Source organism: Myotis daubentonii, chromosome X (genome assembly GCF_963259705.1).
Source record: "Myotis daubentonii chromosome X, mMyoDau2.1, whole genome shotgun sequence".
Taxonomy (NCBI): Eukaryota; Metazoa; Chordata; class Mammalia; order Chiroptera; family Vespertilionidae; genus Myotis; species Myotis daubentonii.
The window spans coordinates 97,507,292-97,533,158 of NC_081861.1; the positions used below are offsets into that span (position 1 = coordinate 97,507,292).

Genomic DNA, 25,867 nt, shown 5'->3' on the forward strand with positions numbered 1-25,867 from the left:
TTTTTTTGGCTTCAAGTCGTCAGAGGTCAGACAGGTTTCTTTAAAACATGATACTCCAGTCAAAGTTTTCATTAAATAAAACCACTACTGGAAACTGGTCTTATTGAATTTATGCAAAGAAATGTATTGCCATGACTTATTAAGCATTGCCAAATTTCAGAGGAATTACATGAGGAGAAAAAGCCACTGACCTGCCTTAAGATCTTCTGATTTTCCTTGTAACTGTTAGATTTCTTTTATCATTCTCCCTAAGTACTTTGGCATAACTATTTACCCTCTGTTTAGGGAGGCAGAATGTACTGGCCTGTATCATTTGATTAATTTCCTTTCAACATTTCTCTTCTCCTTCTTATCACATACACAACCTTTTTAAATTTCATACTTTCAAATTATCCTTTAAACCTTCTTTCTATGTCCTTAAAAAATGCATAACCATGCCTCAGACCTTCTACTCAGTAATTCCTTATTCTTAGAAACCTCAATCCTTTAATGATTACCATAAAGTAAACAGCCAGTATTTCTTAGATTACTAAAACCAGGTGCTTCCATCCTTATGCAATTTCAAGTATACTGTATTCGTCTAATTTAGTCTTGGAAGGGTTAAAGAGAACAAAACGGGGCAGAGAGAAACTTACTGAGCTTAGCAGCTTGCGGCCTTGAGTCCAGCAGATAAGTAAAAATCAACAAAACTTCTGGTCTGCTTTCCCTGCCGATGGCCCCTCTCTTGGTAGCAAATTGGCTAGTTCCACACAAACAAACAGCTGTTCACTCATGCTTCCTCAATGTTTTAGCATTCATTTTAATTTCACAATCTCTATTGTATCCCTTTTAAAAAATCTTTTTTAACATGTAATTAAGAGCAGCAGGTTTACTTTATCCCAACTTCATGATGATCAGTGACGAGAGACAGACAAGGGAGGGGTGACCTGTTTTCACAGATCTTCACTCAGGTACCCGCCTGACCAAAGTTGCGGAGCCACACAAAGGAGAGGAGAGGGCAGGCCCCCTCCCTCCACACTCGCACACTTTCACCAGACATTCATTCAGCAAAGGCATTTAGCTATCACAACACACAGTTTTTCTCAATCAGTAACATTTTTAAGCTTCAAGGTCCCAAGTTCTCAGCAGTTCTGGAAAACCACACCTGAGGCTGGCAAGCAGGTTTGACCCAGCCCTTGACTTTAAAATGACCATAATGCTTAAAGGAGTAGTTTGAGTCTGTCCCATAGCGTCCGTCCAGGGAGTCCACAAAATCAAACAAAAGAACACAGACACCAAACAAACAAAGACACCTAAGAACAGCCTTCCGACCCCGCGGAAGAAAAACTGAAAACAAAGCAAATGGGGGCTTTTACACCCCCCCAAATGGGGGCTCAAGGCATCCCTTGACTCCTCCTCTACCCTTGGGGCGTCCCCCAGGGCTGCAACCTGTGGTCCTCCAGGCACGACTACCGACCACTGTTCGGCCACTCTCACGAGTTGCCGAACGGCTGCCAAACCGAAAGCGCGCACTCAAATCCAGACCACTTGACAAACACAAGACAGAGACAAACAACCCCTTCTTACCTCCAAGGTCGGCTCCGCGGATGAGGGGTGGTCGTCTAATCCCGGACGAGCCCCCAAATGTGAGACCCCCGAAGCGGGACCCTCACTCTGTCCCACAGATCGACGGCGACCCCAATCAACCGCAGGAGACGTCACTTGATGCAAAACGCAAGAGGCTTTATTCTTTATTCCAGCGCGCTGGGGCCCAACCCGTACTCACACAAGAGCAGAGGAGTTGTGCGCCCAGCAAGGAGTTTTTCAGCTAATTATATGCTAAAATCACACATCAGGGAGGGGTTGCATGCAGGAGGGTAAGAGGAGAAAGAAATTGTTTGTGTCTTGATAGGGATAAGGCACTCCTTACAGTCTGTTCCTCTCAAGGTTGATTGAAGCTGGGTTTACTCAACCCATCCTTTGTTGGGGCTATCTCCTGTAATAGCCTTGGGGAGGGCGTCATTCCCTCTGTTCCTATCTCTAGTGGGGGAAGCCTAGGGAGTTGAGATAAAACAGGCAGCTAGGCCTGGCAGCTGGGCCTGTACAGTTTGTAACATTCTTTTATTCTTTCAACACTTTCAACAGTAGGCCAGCCCACTAACACTAAGAGACACAAAAGTTCTATTGAATATATAGAAGCAGATAGTTATCTGATGAGCCTTTTAAAAATCTGACAAGCGGAGAGACAAGATGGCGGCGGAATAGGCAGACGTATCCCAAGGCTTGTCCCGGAGCAAATAGAATGAGCAGCTGAAACAGATAACATCCACCCCCGAATTGGCGAAGTATACTCAGCTGGTGAGACAGTTTGCAGCCGGGAAGGGCAGAGTTCCCCTGAAAAGGTAAAAACCAGGGACCTGGGCAGGAAAGTTTGCCAGATCTCTGAGCCCAGAGGGTCAGAGGGAGACCACGCGACACCCAGCCGCGTCCCTTGGGACAGGCATAGCATCTGACTGGGGAAAGGAAATCTGCAAGACTGTGGGAGCTGGGGGATTTGAGATCTGAGTTCCATAATTACGGAGGACTGAGCCTGAAGGGGGCAGCCTGAAGCACTGCCCAGACCATGCAGTGCCAGTAAGAGAGGAGCTTACAGAGACTAAGTCTTCCTCGTTTCTGCGGCCAGCATTTGTTTGTTTGTTTTCACTGAACCCTGTTCATAGGACATTTCGGATACAGACACTCACCCATGCTGAGGAGCAGGAGAAGGTGCGGACGATTGGAATCTGGGAAGAGGCTGGGGAGAGAAGGGAGTCCAGGAGAGGTGGCAGTAAATTGAGTGTTGAGTCACGCCTGAGCCCAGAACGTGGGCAGCCATTTCCTCCTGAGGATATAACTCCTCCCACCAGCCCCCAGGCAAGGAATACAGCCAAACTCAGATTCCATCCTGAATGGTATGAAGGATTAAACCAATCTGATTAGTCCCTGGGAGTTAACAGGGTCTGGCCTATAGAGGGGCCTTCAGTCCCAGCATCAGGAAAAAAAAAAAAAATCACAGACACTCCAGAAAACTGGGAGCTTAAGCCAGCCAAAGGAATGATATTTGAATTTTTCATTTTTATTTTTTTATTATTATTTTATTAGCTTTTTTTTTTTTTTTTGCTTGTTGCTTTGTTTCCCTTTTTGTGTTTGTTGCTTTTTTTTGCTTTTTTCTTTGTTCTTCTTTTTTGTTTGATGCTTTTTTTAAAAAAATTAAATCTTTACTGTTCAGATTATTACAGTTGTTCCTCTTTTTTCCCCCCATAGCTCGCCTCCACCCGGTTCACACCCCATCCTCTGCCCTTCCCCCCACCACCACTGTCCTCACCCGTAGGTGTACGATTTTTGTCCAGTTTCTTCCCGCACCACCCACACCCTTTTCCCCTGAGAATAGTCAGTCCACTTCCTTTCTATGCCCCTGATTCTCTTATATTCATCAGTTTATTCTGTTCATCAGATTAATTATTCAATTTATTCTTAGATTCACTTGTTGATAGATGTGTATTTGTTGTTAATAATTTGTATCTTTACCTTTTTCTTCTTCTTCTTCTTCTTAAAGGATACCTTTCAGCATTTCATATAATACTGGTTTGGTGGTGATGAACTCCTTTAGCTTTTTCTTATCTGTGAAGCTGTTCATCTGACCTTCAATTCTGAATGATAGCTTTGCTGGGTAAAGTAATCTTGGTTGTAGGTTCTTGACATTCATCACTTTGAATATTAGTTGCCACTCCCTACTGGCCTGCAAAGTTTCTGTTGAGATATCAGCTGACAATCTTATGGGTACTCCCTTGTAGGTAATTGACTGTCTTTCTCTTGCTGCTTTTAATATTCTCTCTTTGTCTTTTGCTCTTGGCATTTTAATTGTGATGTGTCTTGGTGTGGGCCTCTTTGGATTCCTTTTGTTTGGGGTTCTCTGCACTTCCTGGACTTGTAAGTCTATTTCTTTCACCAGGTAGGGGAAGTTTTCTGTCATTATTGCTTCAAATAGGTTTTCAATATCTTGCTCTCTCTCTTCTTCTGGCACCCCCATAATTCGGATGTGGGTATACTTGAAGTTGTCCCAGAGGCTCCGTACACAATCTTCATATTTTTGGATTCTTTTTTCTTTTTGTTTTTCTGCTGGGGTGTTTTTTGCTTCTTCGTATTTCAAATCTTTAACTTGATTCTTGTGATCCTCTACTCTGCTGTTGGAACTCTGTATAATATTCTTTATTTCAGTCAGTGTATGCCTAATTTCTAGTTGGTCCTTTTTCATAACCTCGAGGGTCAAACTAGATTTCTTGGGGGTCTCACTAAATTTATCAGCGGTTCCTAGAAAATTCTTGAAAAACCTTAAAAGTGTGGTTTTGAACTCTATATCCAGTAGTTTGCTTTCCTCCATTTCTGATGTTTGTGACCTGTTTCTTTGACTCCACATTTTTATGCTTCCCTGTGTTGATAGAGTGGCTTTCTGTGCTAGGTGTACTACAGGGCCCAGTAGCTCAGCCTCCTCAATTACCTGAGGTGGACACTCTTGGTGCACCCCTTTGTGGACTTTGTGCGCAGTCTTGTTGTAGTTAAGCCTTGATTATTGTAGGTATCATTGAGAGGAATTGACCTCCAGGCCAATTGCCTGTGAGAATCAGCTGTGTCTGCACTGGAGAACTTCTGTGCTGGAGGCACCCTTATGGGGCAAGACTTGCTTCAGTGGGGCTTTGGTGCTCACTGAGTCTGCCCCCTGAGTGTGTCCCTTATGGATCTGAGGAGTTGTAATCTGAATGGTCCCACTCTGACCACTGGGTACACTGGCTCTTGGATCTTGAAGGAGGTGTTAATTTAGCCTTTGCATAAGGCTACCAGCAGGAGCTATGGAGAGATCCCTCTTCTTTGTTTGGGGTTTGGAGGTGCGCAGATGAGGCCCAGCTGTGAAGCAATGCAAGCTTCTGTGGGGCTTTGGGCCTTTTAGAAGTTCTGGGTCTCTCTGACCCAGCTGCAATTTGTTAGGTAATTTTCAAATTGCAAAGGGCCAGGCCTCACATATGCAAAAGCCTCTGTGCAAAATTGGGTGGGGCGGGGTCTCAAGGGAATAACAGGGCAGAGCAAGCACCTATGGCTGCTCTCCAGTCCTACCCTAAGAGGCCCTGGGTCTCAGTGTCCTGGTAATCACTGCAAGCACCTCTGAGAGAAAGCAGCCCTCGAGTTCTGCCCAATGCCAGACAGTCCAGTTTCTCCCCGTATGAGTCTGGGTCCCCAGAGACTCACCAAAACTGTAGTTCAGAGCAGTCAGAAGCTTGAGACTCCCTCCCGATTGAAAAAGACAGCCATGTCATCAGCTGGCAGCCCTTTCCACATTCTCTGCGTCCTCAGCTTCCACCCCTTTCCACGTGCGCCATGTCCTCAGTGGCCAGCCCTTTCGGAGTGGGCCTCCATTCCTCTGCACTTTATTTCCGCACCTCCTCTGAGTCTCAATGTGCTTTTCTCTTTCCTTCTAGTTGTAGAATTTCCACTCAACCAGCCTTCCTATGGTTCTGGATGATGTCCGTTTTGTATTTTAGTTGTATATTTGAAGTGGTTGTGCAAGGCAGCAATTTCCGGTGTTTACCTATGCCGCCATCTTAATTTCTTGTCTGTTGCTTTATTTTCTACTTCTTTTCATATTATTTTTTCATCATTCAATTTTCTTTTATTTTTACTTGTTCTTTTCTATTTTTATATCATTTTTTTAAATCAATTTCTTGGTAAATATATTATTTTGTTCCCTTTCTGTCTCTTCTTATCCACTCATCCCTTTTCTACCTCCACTATACTGAAGTGAGGTCCTCCCCATATTTATCCAATTCTTAACCTTATTTCCTGTATATCAGCTCAGCTTCTACAGATTCTGGCCCACCCTCTTTACTGGGTGTTTGGTGTTTGCATTTGTTTGGTTTATCTATTGGTTCTGTGGTGTTCTCTCTCTCTCTCTCTCTCTCTCTCTCTCTCTCTCTCTATATATATATATATATATATATATATATATATATATATATATATTTCTCCTTCTTCTTTTCTCGCCTATCTTTTTGTCTTTTCTCTCTCTCTCTCTCTCTTAGATATCATTCGTGCTCTCTTTTCTCTCCCCTAATTCTCTTTTCTCAGGTGGTCACTTCTATTGGGGTTATCAGTGTCATGAGTACATTCATGCTTTGTTCCCCTTGAGTCATGTCTTGTTAAGGTGAATTTTATCCTGTCTGGCTAAAGTGCTAGAGAGCAAGCCACATAACCAGACACCTGTAGAGGAGGACCAGCAATGCGTGCAGCTCACTCCCGTCCAAAGAGCAGCATTCGTGCAAGCAGCCCACCCCCATCCAAGGAGCAGCAGACTTGCAATCAACCTGTCCAAGTCCAAGGAGCAGTAGCCCCACAAGCTGCCCACCACATCAGAGGAACAACAACAGTGTGCAGCCAGCCCCCATTCAAGGAACAGCAGTCACATGAGCAGTCGGTCCCAGTTCAAGGAGTAGTAGCTGCGTGTGTAGCCTGACCATATCCAAGGAAAAGCAGTCTCGTGATCAGCACACCCTCTGTCAGAGGAACAGCAGCTGTGTGAGAAGCCTCCCCACGTCAGCCAGAGGAGACACCATGGCTGTGAACAGCACCCACCAGAGGAACTGCTGCCAACTGAGGAGCAACTGCTACCACAACCGCCCGAGGAGCAACCACAGCCCGAGGAGCCACAGCCACCCAAGGAGCAGCCCCTGAACGACTCAACGTCTAGATCTGTCGGTGAGATCAAACATGGGTAGACCAAGAAACCCCAAAGGAAAGAAGAGGAGGAATCACCAGAAAAGCAGCTAAGTGAAACAGACGCATGCGACATGTCAGAAAAACAATTCAGATTAAGGGCCCTAGAGTGCATAAACCGGATGAAGGAAAAAATAAATAATTTATGCAAGAATCAAGAAGAAACAGATGAAAAAAATCAACAACTTATGTAAGAATAAAAAAGAAATGGATGAAAAAATCAATAACTTATGTAAGAACCATGAAGAAATGAAGAGTGATATAGCTGCAATAAAAAACACCATTGAAAGTTTCAACAGCAGACTAGGAGAAGCGGAGGACCGAATTAGTGAATTAGAAGATAGGGAAACAAAACACACCCAAACTGAGCTACAATTGGAGAAAAAAATTAAAATACAGGAGGAGAGCCTAAGGGAACTATGGGTCAACATGAAACAAAACAACATAAGAATAATAGGGGTGCTAGAACAACAGAAAGAGGAACAAGGGTTAGAAAACCTATTGGAAGAAATAATATCAGAAAACGTCCCTGAGGTGGGGAAGAAAAAAGTCACACAAGCACAGAGAGTCCCAAACAAGATGAACCCGAAAAGACCCATGACAAGACACATCATAATTACCATGGCAAATGTTCAGGACAAAGAGAGAATCTTAAAGGCTGCAAGAGAGAGACAGAAAGTTACATACAAAGGCTCTCCCATTAGATTATGAAATGATTTCTCAACAGAAACAAATCAGGCCAGAAAAGAATGGACAGAAATTTACAAAGTGATACAAAGCAAAGGACTGAATCCAATAATACTCTATCCAGCAAGGCTATCATTCAAAATTGAAGGGGAAATGAGAAGCTTCACAGACAAGAAAAAAGATTAAGGGAGTTTGTCACCACTAAGCCAGGAATGCAAGAAATGATAACGGGACTGGTGTAAAAAGAAGAAATAAAAAGCTAAGAAAGAAAACAAGCACAAAAAATAGAAATGGCTGCAAACAAGAACCTTTAAATAATAACTTTAAATGTAAATGGACTAACTGCTCCAATCAAAAGACATCAGGTGGCTGAATGGATAAAAAACATGACCCATATATTTGCTGTCTACAAGAGACCCACCTCAGAATAAGGGACTCACACAGACTGAAAGTGACGGGATGGAAAAATATCGTTCATTCAAATGGAAATGAAAAAAAAAGCTGGGGTAGCAATACATATATCAGACAAAATAGACACCAAAGTGAAGGCCATAACAAAAGATAAGGAAGGCCACTTCATAATACTAAAGGGATCTATACAACAAGAAGATATAACCCTGGTAAACATATATGCACCCAATGCAGGAGCACCCAAATACATTAAAAAAAAAAACCCTTGGAAGATATCTAGGGAGAGATTGACAACAATACAATCATAGTAGGCGACTTTAATATACCACTGACATCACTGGATAAATCCTCTAGACAAAAAATCAGCAAAGAAACAGCAATCCTAAATGACTCACTAGATCAGATGGACTTAATTGACATCTTCAGAACATTTCAGCCAAAGCCACGGAATATACATTCTTCTCAAGTGCACATGGGACATTTTCAAAAATAGACCACATATTGGGTCACAAGAAAAGTCTCCCCAAATTCAAGAAGATTGAAAAAATACCAAGCAACTTCCAGGTCACAATGGCATAATATTAGAAATAAACTACAATTAAAAAACCCAAAATACTCAAACATTTGGAAGCTGAATAGCATGTGATTAAATATTGATTGGGTTAACAATGAGATCAAAGAAGAAATTAAAAACATCTTGGAAACTAATGACAATGAAAACACAACAATCCAAAACCTATGGGACACAATGAAAGCAGTCCTTAGAGGGAAGTTTATAGCCCTACAGGGCTAAGTCAAAAAAGTAAGAAAAAATTGTAGTAAATCATCTAACTCTACATCTCAAAGAATTAGAAAGTGAGCAACAAGAAAAGCCCAGAGTGACCAGAAGGAAGGAGATAATAAAGATCAGAGCAGAAATAAATGACATAGACACCAAAAAAGTAATACAAAAAAATCAACGAAACTAAGAGCTGGTTCTTTGAAAGGAAAAACAAGATTGATGAACCTCTAGCCAGGCTCACCAAGAAGCAAAGAGAGAGGACCCAAATCAACAAAATCAGAAATGATAGAGGCTAAATAACAACAGACCCCACAGAAATACATAGGATTGTTAAAAAAAAAAATACTATGGACAACTCTACTCCAACAAACTAGACAACCTAGAGGAAATGGACATATTCCTAGAAAAATACAACATTCCAAAACTCAATCAGGAAGAATATAAAAATCTAAATAGGCCAATCACTATGGAAGAAATTGAAGCAGTCATCAAAAAGATTCCAGCAAACAAAAGCCCAGGACCAGACAGCTTCACAGGGGAGTTTTACCAAACATTCAAGAGAGAACTAAACCCGATCCTTCTCAGACTACTACAAAAAATTCAAGAGGAAGGAACACTTCCAAGCTCAATCTATGAAGCCAGCAACACCCTAATACCAAAACCAGGGAAAGACAACACAATGAAAGAGAATTACAGGCCAATATCCCTCATGAACATGGATCCCAAAATCCTCAACAAATCTTAGCAAATTGGATCCAGCAGTACATCAGAAAGATCATACACCATGACCAAGTAGGATTTATCCCAGGGATGCAAGGATGGTACAATATCCGCAAATCAATAAACGTGATACATCACATAAACAAATTGAAAGAAAAAAACCACATGGTCATATCAATTGATGCAGAAAAAGCATTTGACAAAATCCAACACCCATTTCTGGTAAAAACTCTCAGCAACGTGGGAATAGAAGTATCATACCAGAACATAATAAAAGCCATATATGACAAACCATGGCCAACATCATACACAATAGACAAAAACTAAAACCATTTCCCTTAAGAACAGGAACAAGACAGGGATGCCCACTCTCACCACTCCTGTTCGACATAGTACTGGAAGTATTAGCCATTGCAATTAGACAAGAAGAAGAAATAAAAGGTATCCAAATTGGGAAAGAAGAAGTAAAACTGTCCTTATTCGCAGATGACATGATATTATACAGAAAAAACCCTAAAGACTCCATCAAAAAACTATTAGACTTAACAAATGAATTTGGCAATGTAGCAGGATACAAAATTAATGTCAAGAAATCTATGGCATTTCTATACACCAATAGTGAACTTACAGAAAGAGAGACTAAAAAAGCAATCCCATTTACCATCGCACCAAAAAAAATTAAGATACCTAGAAATAAACTTAACTAAAGAGGTAAAAGACCTCTCTACTCAGAAAAGTACAGGACGTTGAAAATGAGTTAGAGTAAGACATAAACAGATGGTAGAACATACCGTGTTTTGGGATTGGTAGAATCAACATCATCAAAATTTTCATACTACCCAGAGCAATCTATAAATTCAACGCACTTCCCATTAAAATACCAATGGCATATTTCACTGATCTAGAACAAAGTCTCCAAAAATTGATCTGGAATTTAAAAAAGACCCCAAATAGCTGCAGCAATCCTGAGAAAGAAGAACAAAGTAGGTGGGATCTCAATACCAGATATCAAGCTGTATTACAAAGCCACTGTTCTCAAAACTGCCTGATACTGGCACAAGAACAGACATATAGATCAATGTAATAGTATAGAGAGCCCAGAAATCGACCCAAACCACTACGCTCAATTAATATCTAACAAAGGATACAAGAACATATAATGGAGTCAAGACAGTCTCTTCAATAAATGGTGTTGGGAAAATTAGGCATATACATGCAAAAAAAATGAAACTAGACCACCAACTTACACCATACACAAAAATAAACTCAAACTGGATAAAGGACTTAAATATAAGACGGGAAACCATAAAAATACTAGAGGAATCCAAAGGCAACAAAATCTCAGACATATGTCGGAGCAATTTCTTCACTGATACAGCTCCTAGGGCATTGGAAACTAAAGAGAAAATAAACAAATAGGACTACATCAAAATAAAAAGCTTCTGCACAGCAAAAGAAACCGTCAACAAAACAACAAGAAAGCCCACTGCATGGGAGAACATATTTGCCAATGTTATCACCGATAAGGGTTTAATATCCAACATTTAAAGGGGACTCATACAACTTAATAAAAAGAAGATAAACAATCCAAATCAAAAAAATGGGCCAAGGACCTAAATAGACACTTTTCAAAAGAGGACATTCAGAAAGCCAAGAGAGATATGAAAACATACTCAAAGTCAATAATCATCTGATAGATGCAAATCAAAACAACAATGGGTACGATCCACTCCTGTCAGAATGGCTATCATCAACAAATCAACAAACGACAAGTGCTGGAGAGGATGCGGAGAAAAACGAAATCTCCTGCACTGCTGGTCGGAATGCAGACTGGTGCAGCCACTATGAAAGACAATATGGAGTTTCCTCAAAAAGTTAAAAATGGAACTCCCATTTGACCCAATGATCCCACTTCTAGGAATATATCCCAAGAAACCAGAAACATCCATCAGAAAGGATATATGCACCCCTATGTTCATAGCAGCACAATTCACCATAGCTAAGATCTGGAAACAGCCTAAGTGTCCATCAGCAGATGAATGGATTAGAAAACTGTGGTACATCTGCACAATGGAATACTATGCTACTGTAAAAAAGAAGGAATTCCTACCATTTGCGACAGCATGGATGGAATTGGAGAGCATCATGCTAAGTAAAATAAGCCAGTCAATGAAAGAAAAATACCACATGATCTCACTCATTTATGGATAATTCAGACCATTATAAACTGATGAGCAAAAATAGATACAGAGGCAGAGCAACATTGAACAGACTGTCAAACTACAGTGGGAAGGCTGTGGAGGGTTGGGGAGTGGGAGGGGGGGTAAGAGATCAACCAAAGGATGTGTATGCATGCATAGGAGCATAAACAATGGAAACAAGACACTGGGGGGCATGGGAGGCTAGGGGAGGGTCAAGGGGTGAAAAAAAAGTAGATATATATATATATAATACTCTTTGTAATACTTTAAGCAATAAAACAATTTAAAAAATAAAAAATAAAAGAATATATAGAAGCAAATACCAAGAGACAGCAACTGGGGAGAAAAGAAAACAACATCCAAATGAAGAAAAAGAAGGAATCCCCAGAAAAAGAACTAAATGACATGGAGGTAAGCAAACTATCAGACATCGAATTCAAAGCAATGGTTATGAAGATGCTTAGGGAAATTAGTGCAAATTACAACAGCATGAAAAGGAAAATAGAGGCCATAAAGAAGACCCAGACAGAAATGAACAATGTTATATCTGTAAATAAAAACACACTGGAAGGAATTAAAAGTATACTGGATGCAGCAGAGGACTGAATCAGCAATTTGCAAGAGAAGGTAGAAATAAACATCCAGTTAGAGCAACAAATGGAAAAAAATATTAAAAAGCTGGAAGACAGAATAAGGGAGCTCTGGGACAATATAAAATGTAACAACATCCACATATAGGAATACCAGAGGGGAAGGGGAAGAGCAAGAAACAGAGAACCTGTTAAGTGACAGCCAACAAATCAACAAACAACAAGTATTAGTGAGGTTGTGCAGAAAAGGGTCCCTAACACAATGCTCGTGGGAATGCAGACTGGTGCAGCCACTGTGGAAAACAGTATGGAGTTTCCTCAAAAAATTAAAAATGAAACTCCCATTAGACACCATCATCCCACTTATATGAATATATCCTAAGAAACCTGAAACACTCATCAGAAAGAATATATGCACCCCTTTGTGCATAGCAGCACAAATAACAATAGGAAAGACTTGGAAACAGCCTAAGTGTCCAGTAGCAGATGAGTGAATAAAAAGGTTGTGGTACATTTACACAACAAAATTATACAAAACAATAAAAAAGAAAAAAACTCTTACCATTTGCAACAGAATGAATGGAACTGGAGAGTATTATACCAAGTGAAATAAACCATCAGAGAAAGATAAGTATCACATCATCTCACTCATGTGGAATATAATGAACCAAAAAAAACTGATAATCAAAAATAGAACCAGAGACAAAGTCCAACACCCTTTTCTGATAAAAACGCTCAGAAAAGTGAAAATAGAGGGATCACACCTCAACATAATAAAAGCCTATATGATAAACCTACAGCCAACATCATACTCAATGGGCAAAAACTAAGACCATTTCACCTAAGAACAGGAACAAGACAGGGATGCCTAATTTCACCATTCCTGTTTGATATAGTATTAGAAGAGCTAGCCATAGCAATTAGACAAGAAGAAGAAATAAAAGTTATCCAATTGGAAAAGAAGACGTAAAACTGTCATTATTTGCAGATGACATGATACTGTACATAGAAAACCCTAAAGACTCTATCAAAATTATTAGACTTAATAAATGAATTTGGCAATGTAGCAGGATACAAAATTAACACCAAGAAATCTATGGCATTTTTACACACCAATAGTGAACTTACAGAAAGAGAGATTAAAAAAAAAAAAGTTCCCATTTATCGTCACACCAAAAAGTTTAAGATACCTAGGAACAAACTAAGAAGATAAAAGACTTGTACTCAGAAAACTACAGGACACTGAAAAAAGAGATAGAGGAAGATATAAACAAATGGAAGAACATACCATGCTCATGGATTGGTAGAATCAACATCATTAAAATGTCCTTACTACCCAAAATATAATCTATAGATTCAATGCACTTCCCATTAAAATACCAACTGCATATTTCACAGACCTAGAACAAACTCTCCAAAAATACATCGGCAATAAAAAAAAGACCCAGAATAGCTGCAGCAATCGTGAGAAAGAAGAACAAAGTAGGATGGATCTCAATACTATATATCAAGCTGTATTACAAAGCCACTGTTCTCAAAACTGCCTGGTCCTGGTACAAAGAACAGACATACAGACCAATAGGATAAAATAGAGAACCCAGAAATCGACTCAAACCACTAAGCTCAATTAATATTTGACAAAGGAGGCAAGAACATACAATGGAGTCAAGACAGTCTCTTCAATAAATGTTGCTGGGAAATTTGGTCAGATACATGCAAAAAATGAAACTAGACCACCAACTTACACCATACACAAAAATAAACTCAAGACGGATAAAGACTTACACGTAAGACAGGAAACCATAAGAATATTAGAGGAATCCATAGGCAACAAATCTCAGATATATACCGAAGCAATATTGTCACCGTTACAGCTCCTAGAACGATGGAAACTAAAGAGAAAATAAACAAATGGTACTAAATCAAAATAAAAAGCATCTACACAGCAAAAGAAACCATCAATAAAACAATAAGAAAGCCCACTCCATAGGAGAACATATTTGCCAATGTTATCTCCTATAAGTGTTTAATCTCCAACATTTACCCGAAACTCATACAATTTAACAAAAGTATGCTAACCCATTAAAAAAATGGGCAACCGACCTAAATAGAAACTTTTCGAAAGAAGGCTTAAGGAAGGCCAAGAGACATATGAAAACATGCTCAATGTCACTAATACTCTAAGAGATACGAATCAAAACGACAGTGAAGTACCATCTCACACCTGTCAGAATGGCTATCATCAACAAGTCAACAAAGTACAAGGACTGGCCAGGATGCAGAGGAAAAAAAAAAAACACCCTCGTGAACGGCTGGTGGGAATGATGACTGGTGCAGCCACTGTGGAGAACAGTATGGAGTTTCCTCGAAAAACTAAAAATGGAACTTCCATTTGACACCATGATCCCACTTCTGGGAACATTTCCCAAGAAACTAGAAACACCAATCAAAAAAGATATATGCACCCCTATGTTCATAGCAGCACAATTTACAATAGCTAAGATTTGGAAACAGCCTAAGTGCCCATCAGCAGATGAATGGATTAAAAAACTCTGGTACATCTACACAATGGAATACTATGCTGCTGTAAAATGGAAGGATCTTCTACCATTGGCAACAGCATGGATGAAGCTGGAGGGCATTATGCTAAGAGAAATAAGTCAGTCAGAGAAAGATAAATATCACATGATCTCATTCATTTGTGGATTATAATTAACAACATAAACTGATGAACAAAACAGATCCAAGGATAGAGAAGCATCGATCAAATGCACAAATCTAGGAGGGAAGGTAGGGGAGGGTGGGGGTAATGGGAAGAGATCAACCAAAGGACTTGTATGCATTCATATAAGCATAACCAATGGAAACAAGACACTGGGGGTGTATGGGAGGCTAGGGGAAGGTCAAGGGGAGAAAAAAAGAGACATATATAATACTCCTTGTAATACTTTAAGCCTGTGGTCGGCAAATTGCGGCTCTCAAGCCACATGGGGCTCTTTGGCCCTTTGAGTGTGGCTCTTCCTAAGCCTTAGGAGTACCCTAATTAAGTTAATAACAATGCACCTACCTATATAGTTTAAGTTTAAAAAATTTGGCTCTCAAAAGAAATTTCAATTGTTGTACTGTTGATATTTGCCTCTGTTGACTAATGAGTTTGCGGACCACTGTCCTAGGGCAATGGAAACTAAAGAGAACATAAACAAATGGGACTACATCAAAATAAAAAGCTTTTGCACAGCAAAGGAAACCATCAACAAAACAACAAAAAAGCCCAATGCATGGGAGAACATTTACCAATGTGATCACCAATATGGGTTTAATCTCCGACATTTACAGGGAATTCATACAACTTAACAAAAGGAATATAATCTGAGAAACCAAGATGGCGGCATAGGTTAACACCGGAGATTGCTGCCCTCGAACAACCACTTCAGCGATATAACTAAAGGACAGAACAGACAGCATCCAGAACCACCGGAAGGCTGGCTGAGTGGAAATTCTACAACTAGGAGGATAGAGAATATCATACCCAGACTCATAGGAGGCCCAGTGCTGAAGTGAAATACTGAGGTGCGGAGTGCGCGCGCAGAGCGGGCTGGCGGCGGAGGGCGCGGTTGTTGTTTTCAATCGGGAGGGAGTTTCAGACTCTGAGCTCCAGATCCGGGTGAGTCTCTGGGGACCAAGACTCAAACGGGAGAAGCGGGACTGTCTGGCTTCGGTCGGAACTCGAAGGCAGCTTTCTATCTGAGGTTTGCAGCCATTGCTGGGACTCTGAGAGGCAGAGCCCCTGGGGAAGGAACTGAGAGCAGCCATAACTGCTCGCTCCGCCTGCCCTGTAGATCCCTGGGGACCCGCCCCGCCCAAGCCCAGTGCAGAACCATTTGCCGGATAGCCTAGGCAAAGGCTAGATTAACATCGCCCTAGAGATCCAGCACAGAAGCTCTCCCACTGCAGACACAGCTGACTCTCATAGCCAGTTAGCCCGGAGGTCAAATCACCCCCGGTATTGCCGACATCAATCAAGGCTTAAAGGCAACAAGACTGCGCACAAAGACCACTTGGGGGTGTACCAAGAAAGCATAAAAAAAAATGCGGAGACAAAGAAACAGGACAAAACTGTCAATGGAGGATATTGAGTTCAGAACCACACTTTTAAGGTCTCTTAAGAACTGTCTAGAAGCCGGCGATAAATGTAGTGAGATCCTCAAGAAATCTAATGAGACCCTCAATGTTGTGATAAAGAACCAACTAGAAATTAGGCATACACTGACTGAAATAAAGAATATTATACAGACACCCAACAGCAGACCAGAGGAGCGCAAGAATCAAGTCAAAGATTCGAAATGCAAAGAAGCAAAAAACACCCAACCGGAAAAGCAAAATGAAAAAAGAATCCAAAAATACGAAGATAGTGTAAGGAGCCTCTGGGACAGCTTCAAGCGCACCAACATCAGAATTATAGGGGTGCCAGAAGATGAGAGAGAGCAAGATATTGAAAACCTATTTGAAGAAATAATTACAGAAAACTTCCCCCACCTGGTGAAAGAAATAGACCTACAGGTCCAGGAAGCGCAGAGAACCCCAAACAAAAGGAATCCAAAGAGGACCACACCAAGACACATCATAATTAAAATGCCAAGAGCAAAAGACAAAGAGAGAATCTTAAAAGCAGCAAGAGAAAGAAACCCAGTTACCTACAAGGGAATGCCCATACGACTGTCAGCTGATTTCTCAACAGAAACTTTGCAGGCCAGAAGGGAATGGCAAGAAATATTCAAAGTGATGAATGTCAAGAACCTACAACCAAGATTACTTTATCCAGCAAAGCTATCATTCAGAATGGAAGGTCAGATAAAGAGCTTCACAGATAAGGAAAAGCTAAAGGAGTTCATCACCACCAAACCAGTATTATATGAAATGCTGAAAGGTATCCTTTAAGAAGAGGAAGAAGAAAAAGGTAAAGATAAAAATTATGAACAACAAATATGCATCTATCAACAAGTGAATCTAAGAATCAAGTGAATAAATAATCTGGTGATCATAATAGAATCAGGGACATAGAAAGGGAATGGACTGACTATTCTTGGGGGGGAAAGGGGTGTGGGAGATGCGAAAAGAGACTAGACAATAATTGTGCACCTATGGATGAGGACAGTGGGTGGGGAGTGAGGGCGGAGGGTGGGGTGGGAGCTGGGAGGATGGGGGGGGGGGAAGAGGAACAAATGTAATAATCTGAACAATAAAGATTCAATTAAAAAAATAAAATAAAAATAAAACAATTATTATATGAAAAAAAACAAAAAAAAACAAAAGGAATATAATCCAATTAAAAAATGGGCAGGGGACCTAAATAGATACTTTTTGAAAGAAGACAGAAGGAAGGCCAAGAGACATATGAAAATATGCTCAAAGTCACTAATCCTCCAAGAGATGCAAATCATACAACAGTGCAGTGCCATCTCACACCTGTGAGAATGGCTATCATCAACAAATTAACAAATGACAAGTGCTGGCGAGGATGTGGAGAAAAAGGAATTCTCGTGCACTGCTGGTGAGAATGCAGACTGGTATAGCCACTATGGAAGACAGTATGGAGTTTCCTCAAAAAACTAAAAATGGAACTCCCATTTGACCCAGTGATCCCACTTCTAGGAATATAGCCCAAGAAACTAGAAACACCAATCAGAAAGGATATATGCACCCCTATGTTCATAGCAGCAAAATTCACCATAGCTAGGATTTGGAAACAGCCTAAGTGCCCATCAGCAGATGAGTGGATTAAAAAACTGTGCTTCATCTACACAATGGAATACTAGGCTGTAGTAAAAGGAATTTTACATTTTTTTAATTTTTAAAAAGAAACAAGATCAGGATTAGTGTTTTCCCTACTTCTACTCAATATTGTACTACATGTTCTACCCAGTACAATTAGGCAAGGAAAAAAATCCATATTGGAAAGAAATTAAGTTATCTTTATTTTTAGATGATATGATCCTACCTATATATATAAAAGGCTAATATTCTAAGTGTCCAACCATTCGACCAGTTGCTATGATGCACACTGACCATTATGGGACAGACTCAACACAGAAGCTCCTGTGAGGCGCACTGGTCATTTACAGAGAAACGGCACCACGGACCTGGTGCTGACAGACCAACATTTGGCTTCCCCCCAGTGGGACACAGGCCATGCCACCACCCCAGAGTGACAGCCCAACCAAATCGCACCCATTGCTACCAAGACCCCATGGCACAAAATGTGGCCCACAGCCCAGCCCAGCCCAGAAATGGTGGCTGTGGGGGCCAGTTAATGATGTCACGTAGCAGCGCCCGACTTCTTCTCCCCAGAAACTAGCCTCTTTAGAGTTTCTTCAGCCCAGGAACATGACTTGCTTTATAGCCAGGTGCAAACATTTTAACTTTAACCAAAGGTCTGTGAAGCGTTTCTCTGTGCCTCATCTCATTTGTTCCTCACAGAAGTCCTGGAGTAAGTAGATAGGAGACTCGGTGGAATCCTATTTTCTTTTCATTAGCCAGAAAACAGAGACTTAGAAAGCTTAGAAACTTGACCCGACTGAAAAGAAGTAAGAAATGGTGGACCTTGAAAATGACTTCAGGTTTTCTCATTGCGCAGAATATAGTCAAATACTGCTGTAGATAAATATTTTACCCTTTGTTCTCTCTGTGTGATTTACAATAATAATCTGCTTCATGTTGATATTTACTGCTGTATTGCTGACAATTACCTGAAAGAGAAGTTAGGGTGCTTCACTGGGTAGAAAAGTTTAGCTAAATCAGAAAACAGGTCTAACTAATAAGCAAGTTCATATATATATATATATATATATATATATATATATATATATATATATGTATATAAAGCTCTCACTGGCGCCAATTGCACACATGTGTTTTTCGATCTGTCATTGTCCATTGTGAATTTGGTTGACACTTCTATTATAGAGAAAGGGGGAATAGTGATATTAAAATATTTCTTCTAATTAATTTCCTTTCAATGTGCACAAATTTGTGCACCAGGCCACTAGTGTATAAATAATTCTAAACAACCCACCAAAAAACCTATCAGACTTAATGAACAAATTCATCAAAGTTGCAAAATACAGGATCAGCACCCTATGTCAGTTTTATTTCTATGCATAAGCAATTAAAAACCAGAACAAGAAATTAAGAAAACAATAAAATAAAAAAGTAAAATAAAAATAAAATAATAAGAAAAAGAAATTAAGAATACTATTCCATTTATAATAGCATAAAAAAGAATAAAATACTTAGGAATAAATTTAACCAAAGAGGCTTAAGATTTTTACAATTAAAATTCCAAAATATTGCTGAAAGTCATTAAAGACCTAAGTAAATGAAAAAGATATCCTATGTTCATGGGTTGGAAAATTTGACATTGTTAAGATTACAATTCCCTCCAAAACTATATACAAATTCAGTGCAATCAAAATCCCATGGACCATTTTGCAGAAGTAGAAAAGCTGATCCTAAAATTCATACCCTCTATGATATCTGTAATAAAAATGGAAAACAAGTATTGGTGAGAATATGGAGAAATTGGAACCCTCCTTCATTACAGATAGGAATGTCAAATTGTTGGAACCGTTGTGGAAATTATTTTGGAGGTTCCTAAAAAGTTAAACATACAATACAGCCCAGCAATTTCTAACCCTATCTCTGGTATTTAGTCCAAAGAATTGAAAATAAGTATTCAAACAAATACTTGTACAAATACTTGTTTACAGCAGCACTATTCAAAATAGACAAAAGGTGGAAACAACTCAAATGTCCATCAACTAATGAAAGGATAAAGTGTGATATGTACATAAAATAGGATATTAGCCATAAAAATGAAGTACTGTTACATACTACAATGTGGATGGACCGTTATGCTAATTGAAACAATCCAGACACAAATGGATACATACAGCGTGGAGCAAAAGTAGGTTTATAGTTGTGAGTATATGAGTTAATTCTTATATATTATTTACTAGATGCCTGATGCACAAAATTCGTGCAAGAGTAGGCCTTCCTTCCCCCGGGTGCCGGCACCAGCTTCCCTCTGGCACCCAGGACCTGGGCTTCCCTCACCGCCCTAGCTTTGTCCGGAAGGTCATCCAGAAGGATGTCCGGTCTAATTAGTGTATTATGTATGCTTTTATTATTATAGATTAATTATTGTATTAATTTCCATATGAACTACTGTAGACCTACCTTTGCCCCACCCTGTATTGTGTTATGTCATTTATGTGAAATATCTAGAATAGGTACATCCATAGTGACAAAACACAGATTAGTGATTTTTAGAGACTAGTAGAGGAGAAAATAGCAAGTGACTGTTTAATGACAATGAGGTTTCCTTTTGGAGTGATGATATGTTTTGAAACTAGATATTGGTTATGGTGTACAACATTGTGAATGTACTAAAGATCACTGAATTTAACGCTTTAAAAATAGTTGCCTTAGCCGGTTTGGCTCATTAGATAGAGCGTTGGCCTGTGGACCCAAGGGTCCCGGGTTTGATTCCGGTCAAGGGCATGTACCTCAGTTGCAGGCTCCTCCCCAGCCTGGGCCCTGTTCCCTCTCTTTCACTCTCTTCTATAAAGCAATGGAAAAATATCTTTGGGTAAGGATTTAAAAAAATAAAATCAGTTAATTTTGTGTTACGTGAATTTTACCTAAAAAGTGGATACTCTTACAGAAGTCCCTTTTATTTCCCCCATTCTTTCATCAATAAATATTCAAAAAACAAGTATCCTACTTGACACACACACAAGCAAAAGTGGAGGCTCTTAATTCCCTCCATCTAAAAGTCTGACCTGCTTATTTTCTTGAGCCAGGCAGGATTCTTTATATCCTCATTAATAATAGTAATAACAGGTTACTATTTAACATATAACTTGTTGTCAACTATGATGCATGTTTTTCATGTATCATATTATTTAAAATCTCACAACAATGTTATAATGGCATATAATAGATGCTAAGCAAGTATTTGTGGCATGGATGAACAAGCCCACAAGTAAGGTATATGTGAAGCAACTGATGTTGAGAATTTTCTCAACTTTCCCTATGTCTTCTAGTTAGTAAGTGGCAGAATTCAAACTCTAAGAACTGTAAGACAAATTCAAGAAAATAATATAAAATAAAAATATACCATTTTTGGCTTCAGCTCTAACCTCACATTAGAGACAAAGATATCAGGTTCTATTTCTGGAAAGAAATTAAGTCCTTAATATTCCTTTTTTAGTCATATTGAAACTTAAATCTGTTAATTTGGTTGTATTGCTTTGATATCAGGCAGCTTTGACGTCCAATTTTCCATTAATTTAATAAACATGTGACTTTAGAAAAATTTCATTTAACCTTTCTAAAAGCCAGGTCTCTAATTTGTTAAAGATTGTAAAATGAACATGAAAGGATGGGCTGATGGAGCCACAACTGGATGACAAGGCTACCTTACTCTCCTGTTGTTGTTTTTTTAAATAACAGCAACTGGCGCAAAATATTAAGAAAACATTGTTCAGGCCAAATAACAAACATCTGCAGGCTACATTTGGACAGTAAGTTATAAGTTTTGACCTCGGTATTATTTTAAAGGAGGCAAAGAGTTAGGATACTGTGGTAATTAAAACATGAACTGTGGAGCCTACTGCCTGGGTTGCCATCAAGCTTTGACTATTTACTAGTTCTGTAATCTTTGGCAAGCTTCTTGCTCTGTCTGTGTCTCAGTTGTCTTGTCTTTAACATAAGAATAATGATATTATGTATTTCATAAGTTTAGTATGAGGATTAAGGGAGAGCAAGAGGGAGGAAGAGGGGGAGAGAGAAAGGTGTATCGAGTCATTTAAAAATAGTCTGACATGTAACAAGTGCTCTGCAAATATATTAAATAAAACAAACCAAAAAAAAGCTCTACATTCCCTTTCAGCTTTTAATATTGTATGTTTTAAATGGAACTTGTGGAAAGCTGATTACCTGCACTGACTCTAAGTTGGTCTTTACCTCATTTTGCTCATCTGAGACTCAGTTTGCACATATGCACACTGGACAGTAATGGTACCTGCTTTGTATGGTTATTGTGAGGATTAAATGAGTTGATAGAGAGTTAATATATCTACAGTACTTAGAACATAGTCTGGCACAGATTAAGCACTATGTAAGTATTATCCATAATCATTATTAATTTTTAAAATGTTGCTTGGCAAAGCTCATGTAGGTCAGTATTGAAAAGCTCTAAAATATGTTTAATAGTATTTACAATAAAATCTATACTATAATGATGGAGCTGAACTTTTAATCCTTCTATTAACCCTTCACAAAAGTAAGGGTAAGGTCTACGAAGAGAAAAACTTCCAGTAAGTCATTTCACAGCCCACTTAATGCACTTCCATACCAGATTTAGATAAAAAGAAAAACAAAGCCAAAATCTGTATCTATGAAGGCAACTAATTGAATTTAATCTTAATAACTCGTAATGCATTTTCCACAATAAATCTAAGAAAATGAGGAAAATTCAAACTATAATACACAGAATTGATTAGAAGAAAATTCTATACTGGAAAATAGGGTTATCTCCTGCCTCCCTAGTGAGCTCAGTACTGGCGTTGGAAAAAGCAGGACCCTAACTATAATTTTTAAGGTGATAAAAATCTGGTATGAAGAAATAAAGCAGTCTTGGAAGGACTTGGGAGATAATGTCCAACAGAACAAATAAGAGTCCTAATGTGAGGGGACTGGAAATAGACTGGGAGCTCATACTGAATGAGTAGGGAACATTATAGGACACAAGTTTAAAGGTGCTACAAGTGGGATTCTAGAAATGACAATAACTATTAGTAGAATCTCAGAGAAGAGATGGAACTTCTTCAATATGAAAGGATAGGGGCAAGGGGAGATCTCACTGTGAAAAAGCAGAGGTTCTGTTGTGAGAAGACATGATATTATATGAAAAGTCCACTGTGAATTGATAAGGACACTAGTGATAAAGACTGGGGGTTATCCAAGTGGGGAAAACCCAGAATAGGGTCTTGGGGTTTAAGTCTAGAAATATTCTGAGTTTATAAGACTAGAATATAGTGTGGGAACTATTTTATAGATAAAGAGGAGATGGAATACTCCTTAGTATGAAAAGACAGAGTACAAGAGGAGACCTCAAATTTATAAAATGAGTGCTCTAATGAAGGGGAGGCAAGAAATTAGGCTCCCATTGAAAGGGGTGGGAAATATTAGAAACTCCAGTGGGAACAGATGGTGTTTTTCTTGTTTGAAAAGGCAGGGTACAAGTGCAATACTAGTGGGAAATAAGAGAAAATAATAAGAAACCTCTGAGAAAGAGGATGGCAAAATGTGTAACTAACAGTGGAAGAAAACTTCAGGAATCGGGGAGTAGATTTTTAAAAAAGGTAAAAGGAGAATCATCATTAGAAAAGTTGTGGCCCTTGGAAGGGACATGAGATCTATTGTTGGAACCCTTGTGGGAGAGTAATGAGGACACTCTAGTGTGAAAAGAAATGGACAAGGCAGGACCATAGTCTTACAAAAAGCAAGGTGACTAGTATGAGATGTCAGAAAATAATGTGGAGCTTCTAAGGAAAATACTGAATGCTCCTCAAAGCAGAAAGGCAAAAGACTAAGGGAACCCCAGTGTGATAAAGTCAGGGGCTCTAGTGTGAGGGGACAAGGCAGGATATATTATTGTAGGACTTCAACTCCATTGGAGAGAATGAAAAATGTTGAAGCCCACTGAAGAAGAGAATGGATGTCTTGCCAGTTTGTGAAAAGGGGTAACTTCAGTGTGATAGAACAAGTATACTGGGGGGTCCCAAGTGGGAGAAGATGTAAAGCACGTCATCTAGCGTGAGAGAACATGGGAAAAGGATGAATCCCCACATTAAAAAAAGGAGAGCCTGGTAAGAAAATACAGGAAATATTTTGAGATTCCTAGTAAGAGGGTTTGGAAAAATATGGGGCTCCTAGTTGGATGCTCCTAATTGGTAAGACTTGTAATATATGGTAAGTGAACAGTTTAAGGATATTGGATATCTTGTTTTCTCACTTTAGTAGGGCAGGAGCTCCCAAAATGAGAACACAAGACACAAGTGTTTGTCCTGTAGGAGAAAAGGGAGCCCTAGTGGGAAGAGCATTGAATTTCTTGTGGGAAAGGCCAGAAAATAATGTAAGAAACCCTATGTGGGAAGCCATGGTGACAAGGTGGGACCCCCTGGGGGAGGGGAGCGCACGGAATATTGTGGGAAGCCGAGATTGGAGGTGAGGAGCTTCCCCGGGGAACTAAAGAAAAAACCGCAGTGTGAGGGCTAAGAACACAGGGAACACCAGTGTGAAGGGTAGGGCAGACGGTTATGCTGGAGCATAATTTCCCTACCTTAGATGCCCAGCTCCACTTACCCAGGCAGAGCTCAAAGACGTAGGCATAGTAAGACCAGAGCACGACGAGGACGATGACGAGCACTGGCACCCAGGAAAGTACCCGGCGGCAGCCCCGCAGCCCCGCGGACAGAGCCATCTTCCAGCCCCGACGCATCTTCAGCTCGAGGATCGATCTAGCAGGCCTGCTGGCGCTGGGTCTGAACTACTAGGGCCGCAGCTGGGAGGCTGGAAAGCGCGTTGTGCGGCGCTCCACTGCCTACCCTGGCGGGAACCTTCTCACCGAACTGATACCACCTGTGGAGCTGCAGGGCAGAGAGCTCCCAGGCTGGCACAAAAGGCATGAGTCATGGCGAATAGGAACTGGCCTTTTGGGAGCGGAAGGTGATCTGTCAGGCCGTTGAGGCTGGGCACGCTCAGAGAGAGTACAAGCCCTCCCATTTCCTCCTCTCCCACCCACTTGCTACAGCGCTAGATGCAGGGCTAGAAACTGTAAAACAGAAGAAATATGGGTCTGCCCATCTGCTCTTGCTGCACTGCGTCCAGGATCATTTCTCTGAGCTCTGTTTCTCTCTTTCTCTTTGCACCCTGCCCCCCTCACGCATAAATGAGCACACGTAAATGCAGTGTGAAAGATGCAATTTAACATCTCATAACTTAAAGATCATTTAGCTTCCTAGTCCTACTGCTGCTTAAACAATATGCTTTACACGTAATGCTGCAGTCTCTGCTTGGGTAAGTCCATTGGCAGGACGCTTCCTCCTTCTGTCTCTTCTTCACTTCTCCGAGTTAACTCAGCCCATTTTCAGAATACATAAACATATTAAAATAGAAAACACAAATGGGGGAGACAGTAATTCTATGAGGGGTCAGAAAAAGCTACAAAATAGTTATATTTAATAATAAATATGACTTTGCCAGACATATGAGAATGGAAGGACCTTTAGACAGAGGAAATAGCATTTGCAAGGGCATAGAGTAATGAAAATCCAAGGTCCTCTAGGAACAACTAGAAAAGCTTGAGAAGAGGGTATCTGAAGAGAAGAAGCTGGGCGTGAAACTGAGAATATAGGCTAAGGGAAGGGTTTGAAGGTCCTTGTATGCCCAGACAGAGTGTGTGGGCATTGTCCTGAAATAGATTATGAACAGCCATTAAAGGTTTTGGAACAATAAAATTACATCATCATTGATGTATTTTTGTAAAAGAACTGGCAGAATTTTGGAGAGGAGAATGGCCTGGGAGCAGAGAGACCAATCAGGGAAGCAATTTAATTCAACACGTTTTTGGA

The 25,867-nt window shown here is 40.0% G+C and overlaps 1 protein-coding gene across 2 annotated transcripts in view; it reads right to left on the reverse strand.

Moving 5' to 3' along the window:
• ZDHHC15 (zinc finger DHHC-type palmitoyltransferase 15) overlaps positions 1–24,947 on the reverse strand; it is a 384,007-nt gene extending 359,060 nt beyond the window's left edge. For both annotated transcript variants that reach the window (XM_059679681.1, XM_059679680.1), the window contains exon 1: positions 24,600–24,947. In XM_059679681.1, coding sequence (XP_059535664.1) covers positions 24,600–24,735 — 136 coding nt within the window. In that variant the 5' untranslated portion in view covers positions 24,736–24,947. The remainder of the gene's footprint in view (positions 1–24,599) is intronic.
• Between the last annotated feature and the right edge of the window lie 920 nt (positions 24,948–25,867).